This window comes from Phyllobates terribilis, unplaced genomic scaffold (assembly GCF_046119375.1).
Source record: "Phyllobates terribilis strain yellow unplaced genomic scaffold, ASM4611937v1 Scaffold_2__4_contigs__length_985480577, whole genome shotgun sequence".
Taxonomy (NCBI): domain Eukaryota; kingdom Metazoa; phylum Chordata; class Amphibia; order Anura; family Dendrobatidae; genus Phyllobates; species Phyllobates terribilis.
In genome coordinates, this window is record NW_027362762.1 from 101,046,028 (window position 1) to 101,068,929 (window position 22,902).

Consider the following 22,902-nt stretch of genomic DNA (forward strand, 5'->3'; position numbering starts at 1 on the left):
GTTCTCTTTTAAAGTTCCCAACAGATTGATCTTATAAACCATAAACTCTGGAAACAGAAGCCATTTTAAAATCAAAAAAATGGTAAAGTTTGCAATACTGCAATCATAGAACCCTGTATAAGTAATATATACCAGTAATATAAGAATTGTCATCTCACCTTTCCATCTGGATATGTAATTTCTCCCTGTACGTCATCATTGTCTTTCACTGGGGAGGTGTCATTTTTTGGATCTGTAAGTATCACCTTGTCAGGGATCTACAGATGAATACAGTGATAAGGATGAGCACCAAAGTCTATCATTAAATAGGTTTACAAAAAAGGCCTAGGAGCAAAGAGGAGATAACTGGAACTCAATGAGAATAATTAAAGAAAATCAAACAAATCATTTCTTTTGCTACTTTCGTGTTTAAAGGTTTCGAAAAGAGACTAAGATTTAGTGGATATTTGCAGCCAGTATTCAAGTTTCAGTTTAGGATTTCCTCCCTTTTTCCATCGGCATAGGCATATGACTGCTTGTCTTTTTTGGGATGACTTGTAGTTTTAAATTACATCATTCATTTTACCATACAATATACTGGAAAACCGGAGGAAAAAAATCCAAATTCATTGAAATGTTGCAAAAAAAAAATGCAATTCCACCATTATTTTTGGGTTTGGTTTTTATGGTATTCATTGTGTTGTAAAAATGACCTTGTAACGTGATTCTCCAGAGCAGTACAATTACGACAATACCAAACTTCCTAGGTTTTTGGGGTTTTTTTGCTAAAGGGAATCAGTCAGCAGGTTTTTGCTATGTAATCTGAGGGCAGCACGAGGTAAGAGTTGAAACACTGATTTCAGGGATGTGTCACTTATGCTGTGTGCTGTTTCAATACAATGAGTGTTTTATCAGTAGGATATTATCACTGCCGGAATAGCTGCCCTGTGCTTCCTGGTCAAACCACGCCCCCAGCACAGATTAGCAGCTTATAGTCAATATACAATGTACATTGAAAGCTGGCAATCAGTGGTTTGGGTAAGGGCAGCTTTCCAAGCTCTGCTACATCTACAGCAGAGAAAACTCTGATTGTATCACAACTGCTGCACCCAATAAACTAAGCAACACATTGCTGGAATCAGGTTCTCCATGCTACCTATCGTGATTGTTTCAAATGAGGTTGCAAAAACCTGGTAACAGATTACCTTTACAGTGGTGAAAAAAAATAAGGAAGTTTACAAAAAAAATACATACTTTTTTTTTTTTATTAAGGTACTGTAATTGAAAAACAACAGTTCTGGGGTGTCGATTTTTTGTCTTTCTTTAAAACGTTTAGCATACAGATTAATTTTATATTTTGATAGATTGCACTTTTACAGATGCAGTGATACCAAATATGCTTTTTTTTATTTCCTTATTTATGCAATGGAAAAAAGGGGCAAAATAAAACTTTTAAGATTAAAAACTATTTTTCTTGATTTATGTTTCAGTCCACTTAAGGAATATAAAACTGCAATTGTTTGTTCTATACAATACTACAGTATTGCAGTATATAGAGAAAATTACGTTCTCCTATGAAGCCCATATGATGGGCTTCATAAGCAGACCAAGATAGTGTGATGGGGGTTTTGAACATGCCCTCAATTGTCATGATAACCCATCGGCACCCTGTGATCGCTACACAGGATAGGAGGGAGGGGTTGTGGAAAGGCCAATGGCAACCCAGCTATTTGAGTGTCACTGTCTGTGATTGACAGCATTTAAATAGTTAAACAGAAGCGATTGGAGGAAACTCCACTCACTGCTGTTACAGTCAGATGTTGGCTGTGTAGCACAGCTGGCATCTGCTGCATATATTATAAGCTCAGCTCCTGAGCCCGTTCCATACACGGTGACCCGATGTGAAATTGCAATATTACGCTCTACATCTGGAAGGGGTTAAAGATGTGCCAGTTTTCAGATGGGGTCTGCGATAAACGCCCCCTACCTGTGGCGTAGTGCTGGTTGCAGGTTCTGTTGCTTTGACTTTCGATGCTTCAGAATTACTGGAGTCGCTGAGAGACATTTGTCTGAAACTTTTAGAGGATAATCCTAAAAAAACAGGATATGATATAATGACACTAATAAAGTTTGTTTTATTCTGTAAAACCTCATATATGATATATTAAACACAGTGTAGATTAGACTCATCTCTATTTCATCAAACCTTTCATGGGCGAATGGCTTCGGAGAATCTGTATGCTCTTTTCTGGTTCAGGGGCAGATGTTCGTCTCTGTTTTAACATGTGAAAGGGACTCTGAAAATTTTGAGAAAAGGGTTTAAAGATTATCAACCGAACGATGCACACTGTAAGCTAGGACGCTGCCACTATATGTTACATCACCATATTACAGAAATTTATCAGGACGGTCATTATTTAAGTCAGTTTAGTTTGTGGCTGCATTGCTGTTATTGTGCCAGATTTATCAAAGTATCCCACAATGTTTAATATATACATAACCCAGATTTATCAATCAGGTCTAGAGACCTGATCCAGTTTCTACTTCCTCCCACTACTGGACTAAGAACTGCGACTTCTTAAAGAGTTACTTACTACAGATTCTGATCTCTTCACTTGGGTTGTAGGAGCTTCACTTATCTTCTTTCTGCTTTCCACTGCCTCCGCTTTCTTCCAAGTCTCTACTCGAACTTTTTCCATGAACTTGATTTCTTCCCGCAGTTCCCCGTTTTCTTTTAGTACGGTTTCTATCTGGTTTCTGAGACGCACGTGGGTAGTTAACCATTTTGTCTCCTTTTTCTTCAACTCCTCTTGTAAGTCTTTGATCTGTTGCTTTAAAGTCTTTAGAAATAGAAGAAAATACACATTATACATCTGAAAGTAGCACAGGGAAATTCTGGTAAAAAAAAAAAAACAAGTAGGAATGAGCGGACCCGTGGAAGTTAAGGTTCTGGTATCCAACCCGAACTTTATTCCAAAGTTCGGTTCAGGTACCAGAACTGTACCCAGACCCCAACCCAAACCCCATTGAAAACAATGGGTGTCTCTGTCTCTCTCAAAAACAACAAGTTTTTCAAGTTAAAACTGTGTCAGGAAGTTCTCCTTTTTTGGGGGAGGTTTTTTTTTCCTCCTCCAAAAGCATTTTTTAAAGAGGTTTTGAAGTTGTTGTTTTTTCATGGAGCGTTTTTTTTTTGGGCAGGTTTATGATTGGACACGGTCAAATTTTTTACAGGTAAAAAAATAAAACTAAAAATGCTTTTCATAGGAAAAAGAAAAGTGGATTTCCCATACAAATGAACAACAAGAGTTTTCAAAGCGTTTTTAAGGAGAATTTTAAAGCTCTAAAATACAATGTGAACATAGCCTTACACTGCGTTTTCTGCACACTGATTATTTGATTGTAGTCAAAGAGCACATTGTAGAAGAGAAACAAACTCACATAGGTATTAATGATTAATTATAAAAAGGACCAAAAAAGTCAGATAGATAAAAGGCAAACTTCTTTCATCACCTGGATTTCCTCCCGTTCTTTCTTGTCTGGTATTGCTCGTGCAGCACTTGTGTACTTCTCAAACACTTTGCGCTCTTTTTGGAGTTTTTTCATTTCCTCTTTTTTGTACTCCTCGATCCTAGACAGCTCTTTTGCCTTCTGCTGTTCAAAATCTGCAACTTCTTTCCTGTTAAAATAAATCACAAAAGTTGATACAAATTTTTAAAAAAAAAATCTCTCTCTAAAGATTTAATTTGAATTTGTCAGCAGGCTTTTGATATACAGTCTGAGACAATCATTATGTAGTTGCTGAAACTCTGATTCTAGGATTGTATTACTTATTGGGCTGTGTTTTACTGTTCCAATAAATTCAGTATTTTATCAGCAGATTACCACTACAGGACTAGCTGCCACATTCTTCATAGTCCAACCTTGCCCCCAGCACTGACTAGCAGCTTTTTGTCAATATGCAGTGTACACAGAAAGCAGCCAATCAGTGATGTGGGCGGGGTTATACAGGGCTCAGCATTCGAGCTCTGCTAGATCTACAGCAGAGAAAACTGATTCTATCACAACTGCTCCACCCAGTAAACTAAGTGACACATCGCTGTAATGAGGGTCTCTGTCCCTCCATCATGTACTGTCACATTACATTGCAAAAACCTGCTGACCAATCCCCTTTAGTTTACAGTGACCTAAGATGTCACACTGCCCAGGACTCCCATATGTTTGGAGGACTCAGCATATTAATTTCAATCATTACTTTAGGGGATAGAGGGCTCATCTACAGCAATAGCGAATTGTCAGGGGAGTTTTAAGATGTAAAAACAAAAAAAAAAAAAAATAGTCAGAAGTAGCTCCTGTTACTAAAATTTGTTTGGACAGTGAGATGAATTATGATCCAGCAACATATCAAACCTTAGAGTCTCAAGAGATTTTTCTTTGTCTTCACGAAGTCTTGCCAGGGAGGCATTTTCCATCTTGAACCTTTCAATTTCCGTTTCTAACTCAACGAGCTTTTCTTTCAAAAGTTGAGACCGTACTGGGTCTCCTGGAAAATAATAAGTACCGTGTATTATAAGCTGTGAGACATACCAGAATTCAATTAATTACAGCTATATGAAAAAGTTTGGGCACCCCTATTAATCTTAAGCTTAATGTTTTATAAAAATTGGTGTTTTTGCAACAGCTATTTCAGTTTTATATATGTAATAACTGTTGGACACAGTAATGTTTCTGCCTTGAAATGAGGTTTATTGTACTAACAGAAAATGTGCAATCTGCATTCAAACAAAATTTGACAGGTACATAAGTATGGGCACCCTTATTTTCTTGTTTTAAATACTCCTACCTACTTTTTACTGACTTACTAAAGCACTTTTTTGGTTTTGTAACCTCATTGAGCTTTGAACTTCATAGCCAGGTGTATGCAATCATGAGAAAAGCTACTTAAAGTGGCCACTTGCAAGTTGTTCTCCTGTTTGAATCTCCTCTGAAGAGTGGCATCATGGGCTCCTCAAAACAACTGTCAAATGATCTGAAAACAAAGATTATTCAACATAGTTGTTCAGGGGAAGGATACAAAAAGCTGTCTCAGAGATTTAACCTGTCAGTTTCCACTGTGAGGAACATAGTAAGGAAATGGAAGAACACAGGGACAGTTCTTGTTAAGGCCAGAAGTGGCAAGCCAAGAAAAACATCAGAAAGGCAGAAGAAGAAGAATGGTGAGATCAGTCAAGGACAATCCTCAGACCACCCCCAGAGAGCTGCAGCATCAACTTGCTGCAGATGGTGTCACTGTGCATCGGTCAACTATACAACGCACTTTGCACAAGGAGAAGCTGTATGGGAGAGTGATGCGAAAGAAGCCGTTTCTGCAAGCACGCCACAAACAGAGTCGGCTGAGGTATGCAAAAGCACATTTGGAGAAGCCAATTTCTTTTTGGAAGAAGGTCCTGTGGACAGATGAAACCAAGATTGAGTTGTTTGGTCATACAAAAAGGCGCTATGCATGGCGGCAAATAAACACAGCATTCCAAGAAAAACACTTGCTACCCACAGTAAAATTTGGTGGAGGTTTCATCATGCTTTGGGGCTGTGTGGCCAATGCCGGCACCGGGAATCATGTTAAAGTTGAGGGACGCATGGATTCCACTCAGTATCAGCAGATTCTTGACAATAATGTTCAAGAATCAGTGATAAAGTTGAAGTTACGCAGGGGATGGATCTTTCAGCAAGACTGATCCAAAACACCGCTCCAAATCTACTCAGGCATTCATGCAGAGGAACAATTACAATGTTCTGGAATGGCCATCCCAGTCCCCAGACCTGAATATCATTGAACATCTGTGGGATCATTTGAAGAGGGCTGTCCATGCTCGGCGACCATCAAACTTAACTGAACTGGAATTGTTTTGTAAAGAGGAATGGTCAAAAATACCTTCATCCAGGATCCAGGAAATCATTAAAGGCTACAGGAAGCGACTAGAGGCTGTTTTTTTGCAAAAGGAGGATCTACTAAATATTAATGTCACTTTTCTGGTGAGGTGCCCATACTTATGCACCTGTCAAATTTTGTTTGAATGCAGATTGCACATTTTCTGTTAGTACAATAAACCTCATTTCAAGGCAGAAACATTACTGTGTCCAACAGTTATTACATATATAAAACTGAAATAGCTGTTGCAAAAACACCAATTTTTATAAAACAATAAGCTTAAGATTAATAGGGGTGCCCAAACTTTTTCATATAACTGTATAAGGGACGAAAACGAAGTTTACTCAACACAACATGGGAGATTAGCAGTCAAAAAAGGACATTAATGAAAATCATCAAAAAAAGGCAATATTTCGTATAACAGCCAATCTATACATCTCCGAGACGTTAAATAATGAAAGCAAACATTATAGGGACAATTAGTTGAGAAAATACTCTGCAATGTGAAAACTTTACTTGGCTTTCTTTGTCCTGGTATTCAATTATTTTGTGCTGCTTTCCTTATCTCAATAAGGCATTGCTGTCTAGAAACAGCTTTGGATATGAATAGCTCAGGACTGGTGCAAAAATTTTCATAAATCATATATTTTTTCTTATAAGAGTTGTCGAGGACTTCTATACTGACCAATGATCCAGAGGCTAGGTCATCAATATTAGGACAATGGGGATCTGACACCCAGCACCCCCACAATCAGCTATCATCTGCTCCAGAAGCAGCAAACTGTGTCTTTACAGAATTATACATAAGGCATTACTGTCTAGAAACAGCTTTGGATATGAATAGCTCAGGACTGGTGCAAAAATTTTCATAAATCATATATTTTTTCTTATAAGAGTTGTCGAGGACTTCTATACTGACCAATGATCCAGAGGCTAGGTCATCAATATTAGGACAATGGGGATCTGACACCCAGCACCCCCACAATCAGCTATCATCTGCTCCAGAAGCAGCAAACTGTGTCTTTACAGAATTATACATAAGGCATTACTGTCTAGAAACAGCTTTGGATATGAATAGCTCAGGACTGGTGCAAAAATTTTCATAAATCATATATTTTTTCTTATAAGAGTTGTCGAGGACTTCTATACTGACCAATGATCCAGAGGCTAGGTCATCAATATTAGGACAATGGGGATCTGACACCCAGCACCCCCACAATCAGCTATCATCTGCTCCAGAAGCAGCAAACTGTGTCTTTACAGAATTATACATTTTACATCCATGTACTGCTGTTTGGAGGCGGTTCCAGATCCTCAGGTCAGAATATGTTCATCCTGGACACTCCCTTTAAGCTTAAAAACTTCAAAAGAAACCGGTCACCTTCTACATAGTACTAAAATTAGTTCAAATATCCTTACCTTGACCTTCTTGACTTGACGTTGGTTTGGTTACACTCGATCCGTCAGGTTTTCCTTTGGGCTTTAGAGCTGGAAACAGCTTCATCATGAGTTCTGAAGCCGGCGGAGTATCTGGTGTACTAATAGCTGCAGCTTTAAGTTGGTCCCCATTTTTTGATGCCACCTTCCTTGTGAAGGCTTTGTCCATGGCATCTGCAGGACTGTTACTGGTGTACTCCGATGGGATAAACTGTTTAGTAGCAAAATGACTTTCGTAAACACCTTGCAAACTTTGCACATTTCCAAGGTCGTCCCAAGTCCGTTCATCATCAAACACAATTTGACTCGAGTCAGAGGATGAAGAATCATCATCATTTTTACTGGCTTCTGCTAGTAGTGTTTTCTCCTTACTGTCATTACCTTCTCCATCTGACAAGTCTAGATCAAAATCCCTGCCATTACCGTCTCTTTTAAGCCTTTTAGAAGGACCCTCAAGATGGTCAGTGTTAGGGCCTTCATCCTTCACGCTACCATCACTGTCTAAATCTTCATTTTCACTGGAAACAGAGTTACTATGTTCATCCCCTGAAGATGCATAGTCACCTTCACTTGAAACAGGGTCAGAAGTGTGAGATTTTTCCGCTTCCTTACTAGTCCTTTGTAACGCGGATGAGTTTTTTCCACTCTGATCAGGAAGTAGAACGTTAGGAGCAGTTTTTGACAATGACCCTTGCACCTCCATTTTTTTATAGACCTTTCCCCCACCTGTAGTCCTCACAGAATTACCCGCCTTTTCGGGATGCTTTTCTGCAGATTTAACTGGTGTAGATGATAACCTGCGGCTGTCAGTCTGAAAATTTTGATCAAGAAGCTTTTGGACAAAGGAAGAGTTGCTGGAAAAGGAGAGATCCTCTGCAGCTTGCTCGAGAAGTAAAAACTCATCTAATTCATAGTGTTCTTTCGTCTTCTCCTTCTCCCATTTTACCCCCCGTTTTTGAAAGGAAATTTCGAAGGACATCTCAGCATGGTCGGCCTTCTTGGTGTCATCATCCTGTACCTTATTGCCCGGTTTGCTTGCTACAGTTGACTTTGTGCTCTCCACATTTTCTTTATCAAGTTCTAGCATACTTTTTCTCTCCAAAGTAACAGAATGCACCACGCTTGAAGTAGTTTTCTCTCCTAGCTGTCCGCGTGCTGTGGCTGAGGACACGCTATGCTTTAGGTTATGGTTTTTAAGGGTGGCTTTTTTCTGCTTTGCCTCATTTTTCTCTCCTGCAGGTAGAACTGTAGTTTTAGTTAATCCTGACCCAGTATCGGATGTTTGATCTTTGCTCAATGGTGCGATTTTCCTTTGAACGTGAACTTTCTCCATTTTCTGGGGAATGGTGACTTCTGAGACCTTCTGAGGATTTCCTTTGTTTTCTTGAGGTTTGATTTGTTTTTTAGGTGCATTTTTAAATCTAGCAATCCCCTCGCCTTTATGAAGGAAGGGTCTTTTAACAGCAGGTTTATGCTTTGGTTGTTCTTCAATGCCCTTTAGCATAAGAGAAAGCTAAACATTAATATCTTAGGTTCACCGACAGTAGGAAAATAATAATGACACGAGCAGTAAAAAATGCAAAGGACCATTAAAGTAAATCGGTTACCAGGTTTTTGGTATCTCATCTGAGATCAGCATGATGTAGGAAAAAAAGACACTGATTCCAGCTATGTGTCACTTATATTTCTGGGTAAGTTTTTATATCTAGCAGGGCTCAGAAAGCTGCCCCCACCCACACCCAATTAGCAGCTTTCTGTGTACATTTTCTATTGACAGTGATTTGCTAAAATCTGTGCTGGGGGTACTCCTGCTGAGAAAACACTCATTGTATTGAAACAACAACACACAGCCTAATAAGTGACACATCATTGAAATCAGTGTCTCAACCCCTAACTCATGTTGCCCTCACATTACACAGAAAAAAACAGATTGACAGGTTCCCTTTAATTACATGGCTTCTCTTAATCCGCTCACTGCCAATATTGTATGTCATGATGCATGTGATAGGTCAAGCAGCAATAATTAAACACATAACCAAAATGTACAACCTTTCGTTCTGCTTCCTGTGTACAATAGATTGGGAGGCTGCAAATGGCATCGGGATTAAGATTATGTCTCCTCCTGTATAGCCATCAGTAACCCCATGGGATGGTACAGGAACTTTTCTTCTGGTCATCACCCCACTTTCTAGTAAGAAAAGATATGTGTTCTCTTTCTCTCACATTCAGGCTTTATTCACATCTGTGCATTTCTGTTCAGCACATGACAGAAACCAAGCGCGCCTGATGGACCAAACGGACTACAATGGTGGCCGTCATATTTACGGACAAACCAGCATGGCATGCAGCACTATTTTGTATGCCATTTTTGTAGATTCTGTGACAGTAGCTCCGATGCAGAAGTAAACATAGCTTTAGGGAGTGCTCTTTTTTTTTTTTTTTTATACTGAAGAGTAGATAAAATGAGGAGTTGCAGATGTGAGCAGGGGATGAATATAAATGAGACATTTGGCACGCGGCATTCCACTGGGTCACCTATTGCAGATGGAGGAGCATACTGCACGGCCCAAGCACCGCTTCGCCTCTAAACTGTCCACTGAACCACTGAAATGAAAAAGGGGGGAAACGCGTCGGGAACTTTTTGGTTCTTACATAGGACTCAGATGTAGTGACAGTAATGACTACTATGCATGAATTGTATTTAATGGAGGGATATTGCCTTCTTTATAGGAGGCTGTATACACAGCGGGATCAAAACTATAGAATTCCTCTTTCTGACTCATGAATTGAGCACTGTGTGAATATTGATACAACTGTGTATTCCTAATAGCAGGCTAGGTTACCATTGGCTTTGCACTCATTTATTTGGGTAGGACTGTTAGTATATTGGCTTCATTGTATGTTTATTTTTATTCTGACATTATCTAATTTAAATGGGTTTCTATTGATATACCTCTGACATCATAGACTAAAGTGCTAATTTTTAAATTTTAAAGATTATTCTATTGGGGGTTTTTTCTAGTTCTCTAGCTTTGTATATTACATTTGCCTACTGCATAATTTGGTTAACTGGCATCTGGATCACAAATATTTTAATGAGGTTCTCCGGGCTACACATATTTCTACAGTACCTCCATCTCACTGCAGATTGCACACAGTCAGGATTCTGCTCTGTTTGGTTGCTTGAGAGATGGTCATGTGACCGCTCATATGCAACTTACATACTGGCAGTAATGACCATGAAAAGTTGCTAGTCTGCATCTTTCAATGCTGTATTGAAAGAAGCAAATGAGAGTTTAGTGGGTAAATGACCACAAGTATGTAAATCGCACAGGAGCGGTCATGAGATAAGCGCTCAAGCAAACAAGCCGTGAAATCCTGACTGTTAATTGTACACTGTCAAAATTCGGCAATATGCGGTGAGGAATTAGTGCTGTGAAACTTTATGCTTCTTCACTTCTAGAGAATACTGTAAGATAAGTGCATATAGAGACAAGACAATTATAAAATTGTATTTTAGGAGGGGTTTTGCATCTACGTCTGCTTGGGTAAAACACTCAGACACAAACATGTTTTTTCATTCTTCTCAGGTTTTTTTTTGTTTGTTTTTTTTTCACAAGACATTATGGTGATGCATTTTATATCTTCACATGTAGCTTCTATTAGTGTAGGTCAAAAGCAAGAAAATTAAAATTCAAAAAATTGTCCCAGCAGCCAAAGTCAATGATCAATCATTCCCTTACTGAGGACATATATGAATCAGTCTCTGGTTCTGACCTACTGCAAACCAGAGATTCCCTCCTCAAATTAATAATTCATTTTGGCCTACAAATACTGATGTAAAATACTGACTAAATACTCACTGTGTGAATGTGGCCTAAGAGAAGCTCATCTCCAATAAGAACAAAAGATCCACCATGTCAAAAGCCAACAAGACAAAGTGGATATTAATTTAGTATAAATTGGGCTCAATGAACGTTACCTGCTGCAGGTTAGTTTGTTTCAGTCTTTGTTCTTCCATCCTCATCTGCTCCTCCAAGAGCTCTTCAAATGATTTCTTTCTTTCCTTGATGCTGGACTCAATGGGCCTATAGAAAACAGATTGTTGCATCCTTACAATGGAACATTAAAGGGGTTGTCCAGTACTTAAAAATTACCCCCGCCCCTCTCCCAATGTATCCCCCGGGGCCCCTAAGGATTTTTGTAATTACCTTACGTTGCAGATAGCGCCGCTCACAGGCATCGCGTGACCCCTGGCTGCAGCCGGCTCGGACATCCGCTGATGTCAAGTGCGTGCAGCAGCCGGGGATTTCGGTCTTCTGCGTTCCACGGTGAATGCCAGGCTGTGGGCGTGGTTACCCCCCCCGCGACACACCAGGCATCCACCGCGCGCTCTGCCTCTCCCCATTCATTGGGAAAGCACAAGGTGGATGCTGGGTGTGACGCGGGGGGGTAACCCTGCCCACAACCCAGCTGCCACCGCAGGGACGCCAGCGCTGAGTCACATCTCACTTGTCGTGACGTCAGCGCGGGGTCACGTGCTGCCTGTGAGTGGCCAAGGATAGCGCCACTCACAGGCAGAAACAGAAACGTAAGGTACATACAAAAACCCTTAGGGGCCCCGGGGGGATACATTGGTGGGGTAATATAAAGTACTGGACAACTTCTTTAAATACATCTTTGGCTTTACACTTCTGATATTGATGCGCTATCTAAATATCTAAAAAGTCATCAATTTGAAGGATCAGTTTGAAACCTCTGAACCCGGCAAATCAGCTGTTTGAAGGTCCTTCCTGCGATTGCTGTGGCTTCAACTCACAATCAATCATATATTTAATACTGACTGTGTCCAGTATTGTAGCATTGTGTTTTGACATTTTAGACATTAATGGGATATCCATAAAATGTAATATGTCTTAAAGGGACTATCAGCACAGGAGGACAGTTCAAACCAAGTACAGGCACTCGGTGCTCCATGGCAGGGCCCATCATTTATATACACCTTCCCACCTGCTTGGTATCCATCTCCACCCTTCTTGGCCCTATGAAGCCAGAGCTGTCAATCAAAAAAGAGGGGGTGGAGATAGTGGGAAAACAAGCAGGTGGGAAGGTGTATATAAATGATAGACTCCGCCATTACGAACCAAGCAGCGGGACTTGGCGTGAACAGTAATTCTGTGCGGACCCTTTAAGGTCCATTTACACAGAACGATTAGCATTATAACAACATGACTAGAAGCTTATTTGCCGGTCATTGGCGATTTAATATTCTGCTTACACAGGCCGACTGCTCTTCTAATGCACACAGAACAATCGGTAATTGATTGTTCAGTGCACATAGGTTGCCACTGTTCTCGGCAGTGCAGGTCTTGATTACACAGGACGATGCGCTGTCGATAACGATGATCTTTTGGATAAGCTAAAATATAATTTCACCCAACGAACGAGCGCTTTGCTCATTTGTCAGGTGATCGGCAGCCAGTTTAGACTGCATGATTATCATGAAATGAGCTTTCCTAGGAAAATCAGTCACGATGATCGAGCAGTGTAAAAGTACCTTTATGGGTTCCAGAAACGTCGTCAGTGTCATTCTGTCAGGTGAGGTGGCCCGGTACACAACCCTCTCATCCTCCACCAGGTCTATAGGAGAGGTGTGTGGCTGTGCCATCAATGTCAGTGATCTAAATACCCCATTTAAATAGACACTCAATATCAACGAGCCCCACACTCGCCTACTATTAAGCATAGAGGAATAAAGTTTGTAAAGTAACTTGCATGAACTTCTGTAATGTGAATCTCATTTAACAATTGCTCATTGTGTCCACATATATAATCCCTTTTCACAGACCTAAAGAGCAGAGGAAAAAAAATCTTTCACCCATGTGATTTATTTACACAGGGCTCACTACGGTCACACAATTTGTTATCATATACTAAGCCGCTGTACCGTCAGCTCATTTCACACCAGTGACCTTCACATCAGTATCTCTAATAGGCAGAATGACAATGAAAGCTATTTATTATTTTTTTTTTTTATGATTTCAAGTTCTCTGCAGTCATTCAATAAAATACCTTCACTCTTTCCTTCCAGTATATATAATTCTGTCTCCTCTTGATGGATACATTGGAGTGCAGCAAATAACTTACTATATATTTTTCTTTTAACTTATTTGGTTTCCAACAACAAAAAGAAAATCCTATAATAAACCAATAAGATAGAATAAACTTATATAATTCTTAAAAGGGAATCTGTCAGCAGGTTTTTGCTACCTCATCTGAGAGCAGCCTAATGTAGGCAAAGAGAAGCTGAATCCAACAATGTATCGCTTAGATTACTGGGTGCAGCCGTTCTCACACAATCAGAGCTTTTAGATTTGGCAATGAAGCAGAGCTGAGAAAGCTAACCCCGCCCACACGAGGCTCTTTATGTACACTGTCTATAGACAGTGAGCTGCCGGTCACAGGAGGGGGCGGAGTTGGACCAGGAGGCTCACACTGCTGGGTCAGAGCAATGATAAGCTCCTGGTGCTCAAACAATCATAGCATTTGCGTTTTAACCCCTACAGCATGCTATCTGCAGCTTACATAGCCAAAACCTGCTGACAGATTCCCTTTAAAGAGGACCTATCACCTCCACACATATTATGGTATATTACAGTAAGGAGACTGTAGATATAAATTAACATGAAATAAATTACCTTTAGAAGAATTACTTGCGTTATGAAATAAGAGAATCACAGTTTATGGGAGCGGCCATCTTGGGATTGACAGCTCAGCGTGCGGTGTTCGGAGACACGCCCCCACAGGCTGGTTGCTAGGCAGCGCCTCTGGTCAGCAGCAGTGTAGTGATGCCAAGAGCTCATTTATCAAATGGTCGTAATAGAAAGAGGGCAAATGTATATAAAGGGGTCCTCTGTCTATATATACTGCGTGTAGAGCCAGAGAGAAGGCTACAGAGTAACCACAGCATGCATCACCCACATCTGCTAATAAAGATCCACATTTACATCTCCGGGCTAAAAATGGAGCAAGCTGAATAATAGAGGAGTTGAAGCAGCGCTGCAGGGGAAATAAGTGAAAAAGGCCGACTGTATCCATCCAGATCAGATGGGGGAATAAAGTCTGTATCACTTATATTCCTTGAAATGCTTCTTCCATTCTAGTTTTTTCTATATTTGAAGGTTTTTGGCCGGTCGCTGATATTTTTCAATATATCTCTCTATATCTATACATCGTTATATATCTATAGATTTATATATAGCATAACTTTATGTAAGTGCACATTGTGGTTGCGTCCTCTGTCTATATAACACGTTATGCGCATACACACATATACAACGCTCTCTTGTAATAATATACATATATATATATATATATATATATATATATATATATACACACATATATATACATATATATATACACACACACATTTATATACATATACACACACCTTACTACGTAAAGAGCTTAATGTTGAGGTGAGTGAGAAAAACATCAGCTGCAATTACTTCAGTAGGCCAGAGGGGCAGCATACCCATACCAGAGATGCCCTGGGCAATTCACTTTTTGAATTGGCGAACGACTCTGTAATCTTCTAAATTTTATCTTAATGCAGTTGTCTAATTTATTAATTATGACAACTTTGTTGTTTATCGTTTAAAAAGGCTGAAAGTAAATAGACCTGGGTAATTTGAGTTCATTTGTATTATGGAGAGCACACTTTTCTAGCTTCCGAAACTTATTTCTTTCGGAACTTGGGCTGCTAGTATCTATCTATCTATCTATCTATCTAATGAGGGGCACAATCACTACTCCAGCAGGCTTCAGTGCTGGATAGTGTGAGCCAGGGAAACAGAAGGTGAACACAAGAGCAGCCTCCAGCTCACTGCCCGGTGAGTTATGGAGCACATACCCACAGCTGCATGCTGGACTGAACACACCCAGCTCAGTCACAGAGCCTGGGCTCAGAGCGGCAGACTGCTGTTCACTTTCCTCGCTGCACTGCATCATGGGAGACTGAAGTCAGCACAGCAGGGGAGCTTGGGAATTCTCCTCCCTGCGCTGGAGGCGACTCCAGCTGAAGTTGGCTCAGTTGAATCAGAGGCTCGTGCCAAGAAAGGGAGTTTTTCTCCCACTTGGTATATGCCTTGTTTATAATTTTTTGGTCAAATTCTAGATGTTATTACATCTGCTTTTAATTTAAATAAATATTTTACTGATATGTAGGCCTTAAAGAGGACCTATACCTTAGATGAAAGAAGACTGGACCTGAGCAGTCGACTATCTGATATGTATGGGGCCTCCAGACTCTTGCCCGACAGATGACATAAGGGAATAGCAAGATTGAGCGGGTGGAATCCCAACGCCCGTTCCTCTTGTTTTTAGGGGAGATAATCCGCAGCCAGAAGTAAATAATGTAGGCTCCGGTAAGCGGAGATCTTGGAGATGATGAGAAATTGATACAAAAAAAACATATTGGATAACTATGACTTTTCGTTTTGCAAAAATACAAAACGTATTTTCTAAAATAGCTGTATGTCAAGCTAGAAACAGAAAATAGTCTTGATTCCTCCTTGATCCACTAAAATACGCATTGTGAGAAAGTGATCTGGCTCAGTAAGTGATAACTAATATTAATCCTCAAACTCCAAGATGGCAAGTTCATAAGCACAAAAGTCTCAGGTTACAGGTGTTTTTGTCATACAATCTTATTAAATCATAGCCACCGTCCTCTTGAGGAAAAGTTTGTCCAGAAATGCGTTATGATTGAGCTTTGACCCCCACCTTGTGCCCCGCACCATCTGTGCAGATAGAATGACAGGAGGGACCCTAACCACCATAAATAGTAAGAAGTATGACAGATACACCAGCTAATTATCTCAGCTTTTCCCCCTCCCTAGGGAATAAATCGCTCACCTGTCCTCTGCATTGTTCTTATTGTGTAGCTCTCGCAGTACCCTGGAGGAATCTTCTCCCCGTGAAGAATCTTCAGATTCTAATTCATCACCTATAGTAATATTAGATCTTTAAAAGGGATTGTCCACATTTCTTTTTTTACTTAAATGTACTTGGTGCTAAAAATCATTTTTTACAATTGGATTAAAAATGTTGCACAATTTGGAGTTTACAGACTCTTTTCTTGCACTTTCAGCTTTGATGTGGTCTGTGGTCATAAAACAGCTGAAAGGAGGTCAGTAAAAGAAACACAATCAATCGCTCCTTCAGAATGACAAAGTGGACTAACTTCAGGGATTGGAATACACATGCAAAAAAAAAAAGGAGAGAAAGGGACAGGGCTATAGGGAGAAACACCATTGTGATTGTTAGAAAAGAAATAGAGAGGAAGAAATGTATAAAATAAAAGAGAGTGTCCTGAGGTGAGGAAAGGAGGAGAAAAAGGGAAATTAAATGAATTTGAAAATAGTTGAGAAAAAATAAAAATAAAGCGCTCAATGGGGATCAAACTGAGTTAAAGGGGCAAAACTATATAGAGTGAGCATCGATCACATTGACAGGTGTAGCCTGTCGACTTCGGCTCCCCCTAAGATAGGTAGTTTTAAATGCTGGGCTAAAAAGTGCGTCTACTGTAAAGTCATAACACATGGGGGACACACAGTCTGTTACACCCATACTGGAGAAAAATTCCCAATAAAGTCACATATGAACTGCCAATGTCGCTATGTGATCTCTCTCATACAGCATTCCTTTAATTTACAATATATTGACAGAACCACGAAGACCCTCCATAAGCGTCTGAATTCCCTTTGTGGAAACATTTTTTATCAATTGTTCATTTATCATTTTTTTATCCATATTTTTAACTCTTGCCTTTTATATTTATATAGTTATATCATCTATTCTGACCACAATAAGAACTCACCCATACTATCCATTACCATAATTTATGTTTATTAACATAATAATGAGATTATTAGAAACACATATAAATACTTTGCTACTCCTTGATTGCTAATTTGTGTTTTGCTGTTTTTTTGCTTCCAAAGGATTTTATACTTAATGTGCAAATAGCCCAGTCATATCTATTTACATCTATGTATTTTATGCTAGCCACTACCATTTTATATTACATTTTAGAAGATGTTCTTTATATTGATGTATTTATTGTTACTCATTATCATTTTTATTGCTTATATGTAAGATTTCAGGAATATGGGAGTAATACTAATGTGGCATAATTTTACCTCTCCATTCCCCTAACACTACACACACTCCTTCCTTCCCCTTACCATTACTGCTAATTCCTCGTAATTTCACAATTTTATTGTTTTCCTTCAAACTAATTTCCGGAAACTCTTATTTTCCACCAACTCCTACACCTCAAATACTTTTCTTAAGATTTCTCAATGAAGATAAAAGTCTCCTGCTTTATGTTTCTGTTTCTACAATTTTTTAACGTTCACTCCAATTCCTTTACACTTCAATGTTTATTCCTTTTCAGCTCAACCTCCTCTTTCAAACTCCAGATCTTCTCTTTTATCTATTTTTATTCATAATTACTCTTTTTTTTACCCAACCACAATATGCTCAACCTATTCTTCATGACTTTTTATGAATCTAGACGGCTCATAGAACTATGTTCTGATGCGTTTTTCTCCCTCATTTTCGCTCTAACGCTCCATTTCTGGTTCTTATGTCCTTTTCATTTCACTTTTTAAATAACTAGAACCCTCACAACACCTTCTGTTCAATAACTCTAATTTTTCTGGGTTTTACACATCATTACGCCTCACTTCTAATACCTATATCTTTTCATTTCTGTATAATATATCCCAAGAAAAAAAAACGTTGAAATCCTATAATGGCGAATTATTCTGCATGGCATTTTAGAAAACCACAAGGTTCACAAAAATCCATTCCAAACAATTTGCTTCATATTATTAACCTATGCGACTTATTCCTATTTCTTTCTCTCTCTCGCTCTTCCCTTCCTGACTTCCCTAAATCTCCATATACCTACACACCTCCAGGATACACTATTATCACCCCTTTTTACATAAGCTTTTCCAACACACGCTCACTCACATAAAATAGGATTTATCTAATCTTTAAAGCACCACTCCAGCATTTTTTTTTCAGAGCTGGAGTGGCGCTTTGAATGCAAGGCCTCTTGCCCCCATTTTTATACTTCCTTTCCGGCGGCTTCACCTTTTACGGACACCGCTCCGATCCCGCGACGCCATCTAGTGCCTGCAACTTCTGACTGGCCAGAAGTCAGAAATTACATCACAAGAGCTCAATGCAAGTCTATGAAAGCCAGAACGAGGTTCTCAGACTTGTATTGAAAGGTGACCTCTGCGATGATCCATGAAACACTGGAGCTGCTGCAGGTCACTTTTCGTCAGAGACTGACGAGACCAACGATGGAAAAAGGATGAAGGCAGCGGCAGGTCAGTATATGACCGGGGGAAGGGGAACTACATTTAAAGCACCACTCCAGTGGTGCAATAAAAAAACAAACGCTGGAGTGGTGCTTTAAGCCTCTCTTGAACCCGCTTTCACCTGGCCTTTTCCTCGTTCTTCCCCCTTCCTCCAACTCCCTTCACATTATTTAACTAATTTTTCCTCCCTTCATCTTTCCATTTATTCATCTTTTTGTACTATAAACCTAACTCCCGGTTCATGTATTTATCCGCATAGGACACCCAATGTCTTCACCTGTCAGTGCGATCAACACTCTCTCGCTATCTAGTTTTGCCTCTTAGTATGATCCCCTTGAACTTCATCTGTTTGTTTTTGTCTCTCCTATTTTCACTTTCATGTAAACTTCCCCTTTTCTCCTCCCATCCTCACGACACTATTATTTTATACATGTCTTCTCCATTTTTCTCCTTCCCATTCTCCTCCCTATTTTTTGAATGTGTATTTTAACCCCTGAATGTCACTTGGTGCCCATTTCAGGCTGTAAATGCATCTTTGTGTCAGTTTGTTACCTGCTGATTTTTTTAACTTCAAAAATATGCTGGAGCGGCCTCGAAACGCGTTGTTAAATAAAAAAAAAAAAACCCTCTTTGTACAGCTTCAGCAGCAAGAACCTTCCTTTCAGCCGCGCAGCCTATTTTTTTTTTTTTTTTTTTAAAACATTATTTCTGAATAAAGTATAGAACACGAAAGATTGGAATTACACGACAAGTAAATAATTGCGCAAAGGTAATGAAAAAACCTGTCGGGCTTGGATTTCAAAGATACAGAAGTCGTGTTGATACATTAAAAGGACATAGTAGCATAAAAAATAGGAAATACCTTTAAAAAAAAAAAAAAAAAAACGACAACACGAACAAGCTCGTAGCCCATGAGTTAGACCTCAAATAAGAAGTAAATAAGAAAAAAAAAAACAAGAAAGAAGAGTGGCAAGACACATGAATAAAAAATAATAATAATTGCAGTCAATTAACCCTATACAGAAATAGCAGATCACTTATAATATAGGGACATAAAAAATTAGTGGTTGATAAACACACTCGACCAAGGGGGGTAGTTTATTCGTTGAAGGATGGGGGGGTGGATGGGTGTAACCAGAAAGGCAAAGGAATAAGAATAAAAAAAATATACCAGGAGATTGATATGGTTTTCCCGTCTCCAAACTTTAGAAAATTTGGGGTGACTATACGTTTCCCAACTGGTGAGTTCCTCTACCTTATTTATCCATTCAGAATGAGTGGGGGGAGATTCCTGCTTCCAATGTAGAGAGATCAGTTGTTTTGCTGAACCCAACAACAGGGGGATCAAGTCGTGTTTTTTTCGCGCAGCCTATTTAAGTGTTTTCTAATCAATATTTGGTGCAATATGTCTGGAGGATCCCTCCCAGCCATGAGACAGCAGCGACTTATATTTTTATGGTGATTACCACATGTAGATGAGTAATAATTTTTTTGTATCTTTTTCTTCTTAAATAGGGTCACCCTATTGTGTGCACTTTTTCGCTCCACAGCACTTTGTGAAAGTAGTGGACTAACTGACAGATATCAATCAGTTAACTCATTCTGCATCCAGCAATGGACAATGTAATACGGGATCAATAGAAGGCAAGCAGTGCAATATTTTTTAAACACACCCAATTTCAAAAATTATTCTTACACCAAAATACATGCATTAAAGTAAAACATTGTCACAAAAGCCAGACAACACTTAAATATATATGAAATATAGGAGGAAACAGAGTTAACAATGGTTTGAAATGCATAACGTTTATTCAACATTTAAAAAAAAAAAACACAAGTGTATAGCAAGACAAACAAAGAAAAGTCCATCACAGTAATCAGCAACACACACAATACATAGCATCAATTGTAAATAGCATGTGCTAACAGAATAATATGGTAAGTATCCATCCCGATGGGACCCCTGAGGGAAATATTGCAAATTGTCCAATAGCCAATAATCTAAGTAAGTGCCTAAGCAAATATGTAAAACGACATGGGCAAACTAGCAGGGTTAAATCTTACCAGTGTGGGATGGAGGACTTTGGTGGACAGGAGAGAATGATGGTTAATAGCCTAACGCGCGTTTCAAGTAACACTTCCATGGTATGGATTTAAAACCATTGTTAAATCCGTTTCCTCCTATCTTTGATATGTATTTGTTGGAGTTGGTTCTATTGGGTGACCCACGGCAACCATTCGGTGTTGTGTCACCTCCTTTTCTAAATATGCAAATGGCAACTCTTATTTATAACACTTAAATATATATGGTCTCTTCTAGACACATATACCCTCCACAAATATTTACTCAATCCCAAGCCAAAAAACAAGAATGAATTTTACTTACCGGAGTAATCTTCAGTGTCCTCCTCATTTAACAATTCCTCTAGCGTTTTGGACTTTTCAGGACTAAGTTCTCGAACAGAAACAGAAGGCGGCCGAGACTGACTTCTGTCCTTGGTAAGCAGTTCCTGCCTCATGTAAGCAGAATCTCTGGGGATGTTCCCACTGACCAGGGACATGAGGCGTGAAAGATGTTTTTGGGACATGGAGCTGCCAAGTTGTCCCGATATGAGGCTCTGTTGCTCGTCTTCTGTAACAGTGAAAGTTTGAGTCAATTTGAGACATTTTATACTGAGCAGTCGTTAGCAAACGCTGTTCAGTGTTCTGTATTTACAGCCGGTAGTAAGAGTGTTTAGAATATTTAAAAGACATTGCCCGATTTATCTCTTCATGCCCCCTATTACATCCATATGACCTAATAGGACATTTGGGAAATAACTGACTTTGGAAACAACTTTTAGTTAATTTTTTTTCAACTTTCCTATCCTAATAACACCAAAAAATAAAATTGAAGCAACTTTGTCATTAGACGCTTAAACAATCTACACCAGACCCAGGCAAAGTGCGTGCCGAAGGCCACATGCAGCCCTTTGGGTGTTCCGGTGCGGCCCGTGGACACAGACAGTCAAATGGGTGGATTCAGTGACGTCCCGCACCATGATGCCAGCTCCTTCGCTTCATCTACAATGATTTTTTTCTAATTTACAGTACATTGTGGGACCTTTTTATGACCACATGTCCACATTTTCTCTTTTGGGTGCACAATTTTTCTGAATGGTCTGCTGTTCCTCTCCTAGCAAATACATGTCCAGTCTACCTTCTTCACCATCTGTGATATATACTTTACCATACGGTTGACATATATCATATGCTCGGTTCAGAATATGGTTTGTTAATTGTGGGAAATTATAGGGACATTATGCTGTGCCATGGAGACATCATACTGTGTAGGTTTTTTTGGGGGGGTACATACTGTGCAAGGGGGCTATATGGGGATATACTGGATGAGGTCATCATACTGTGTGATGGTACATTATACAGCACGAGAGAGTTTGTGGGGACATCATACTATTTGAGGGGCTGTGTGGAGACATTCTACTGTGCGGTGGGCTTTGTGGGGACATCATACTGTAGGAGGGTTCATTATACAGTGAGAGAGGGTTTGTTTGGACATCATACTATGTGGGGAGCTGTCTGGCGATCGCATACTATGTAGGGACATCATTTTGTGTTCTGAGCTGTTAATTAAAAAAAGGTACAAAAGCTGAATAACAGGAGCAGAATAATTTGCTGCTTTATATAAACAGCAGTAAATTACCAGTATATGTTTTTTTATTAGCTGCTACAGGGAAGAACACTTAACATGTGTTAACAGTAGCAGAGAATCACCAGACTTCATTCTGCCTCAGATTAAGTGATAAACAATTGATCTAAAGCAATAATAATGAGCAGAATTAAGCTTGGTCGGTTGTATCGGCCCTCCACAAGTCTCAGTCTTTGATAAGGTTCCTTGGGAAAATTAATTCCCCACCCCTGATCTACACTTTATAAAGCGCCTATGCAGATTTATTTGATGCCATGGCGAAACAGAAACTCTGCAGCGGCGTTACTCTCTTCAATAAGTAGGGGAGCAAGAGATAAGTGATAAGTATGGGATCAGTCGAGGTCTCACCACGCATGAGAACGTGTTCATCATCCCCCATTAGAATGGAGAGCTGGACACACAAGCGTCATAACATATAGGAACATTTCTTAGGGAGACACTACACTGGCCGA

The 22,902-nt window shown here is 39.5% G+C and overlaps 1 protein-coding gene across 1 annotated transcript in view; it reads right to left on the reverse strand.

The window, feature by feature from the left end:
- Window positions 1-22,902, reverse strand: part of CPAP (centrosome assembly and centriole elongation protein) — a 51,446-nt gene that overhangs the window by 12,116 nt on the left and 16,428 nt on the right. Inside the window, exons 4-13 of the mRNA XM_073662443.1 lie at window positions 21,131-21,376; window positions 16,262-16,352; window positions 11,325-11,430; window positions 7,325-8,837; window positions 4,387-4,519; window positions 3,490-3,655; window positions 2,574-2,819; window positions 2,186-2,276; window positions 1,967-2,070; window positions 159-257 (exon numbers count right to left, since the gene is read on the reverse strand). Of these exons, the coding sequence (XP_073518544.1) occupies window positions 159-257; window positions 1,967-2,070; window positions 2,186-2,276; window positions 2,574-2,819; window positions 3,490-3,655; window positions 4,387-4,519; window positions 7,325-8,837; window positions 11,325-11,430; window positions 16,262-16,352; window positions 21,131-21,376 (2,795 nt within the window). The remainder of the gene's footprint in view (window positions 1-158; window positions 258-1,966; window positions 2,071-2,185; window positions 2,277-2,573; window positions 2,820-3,489; window positions 3,656-4,386; window positions 4,520-7,324; window positions 8,838-11,324; window positions 11,431-16,261; window positions 16,353-21,130; window positions 21,377-22,902) is intronic.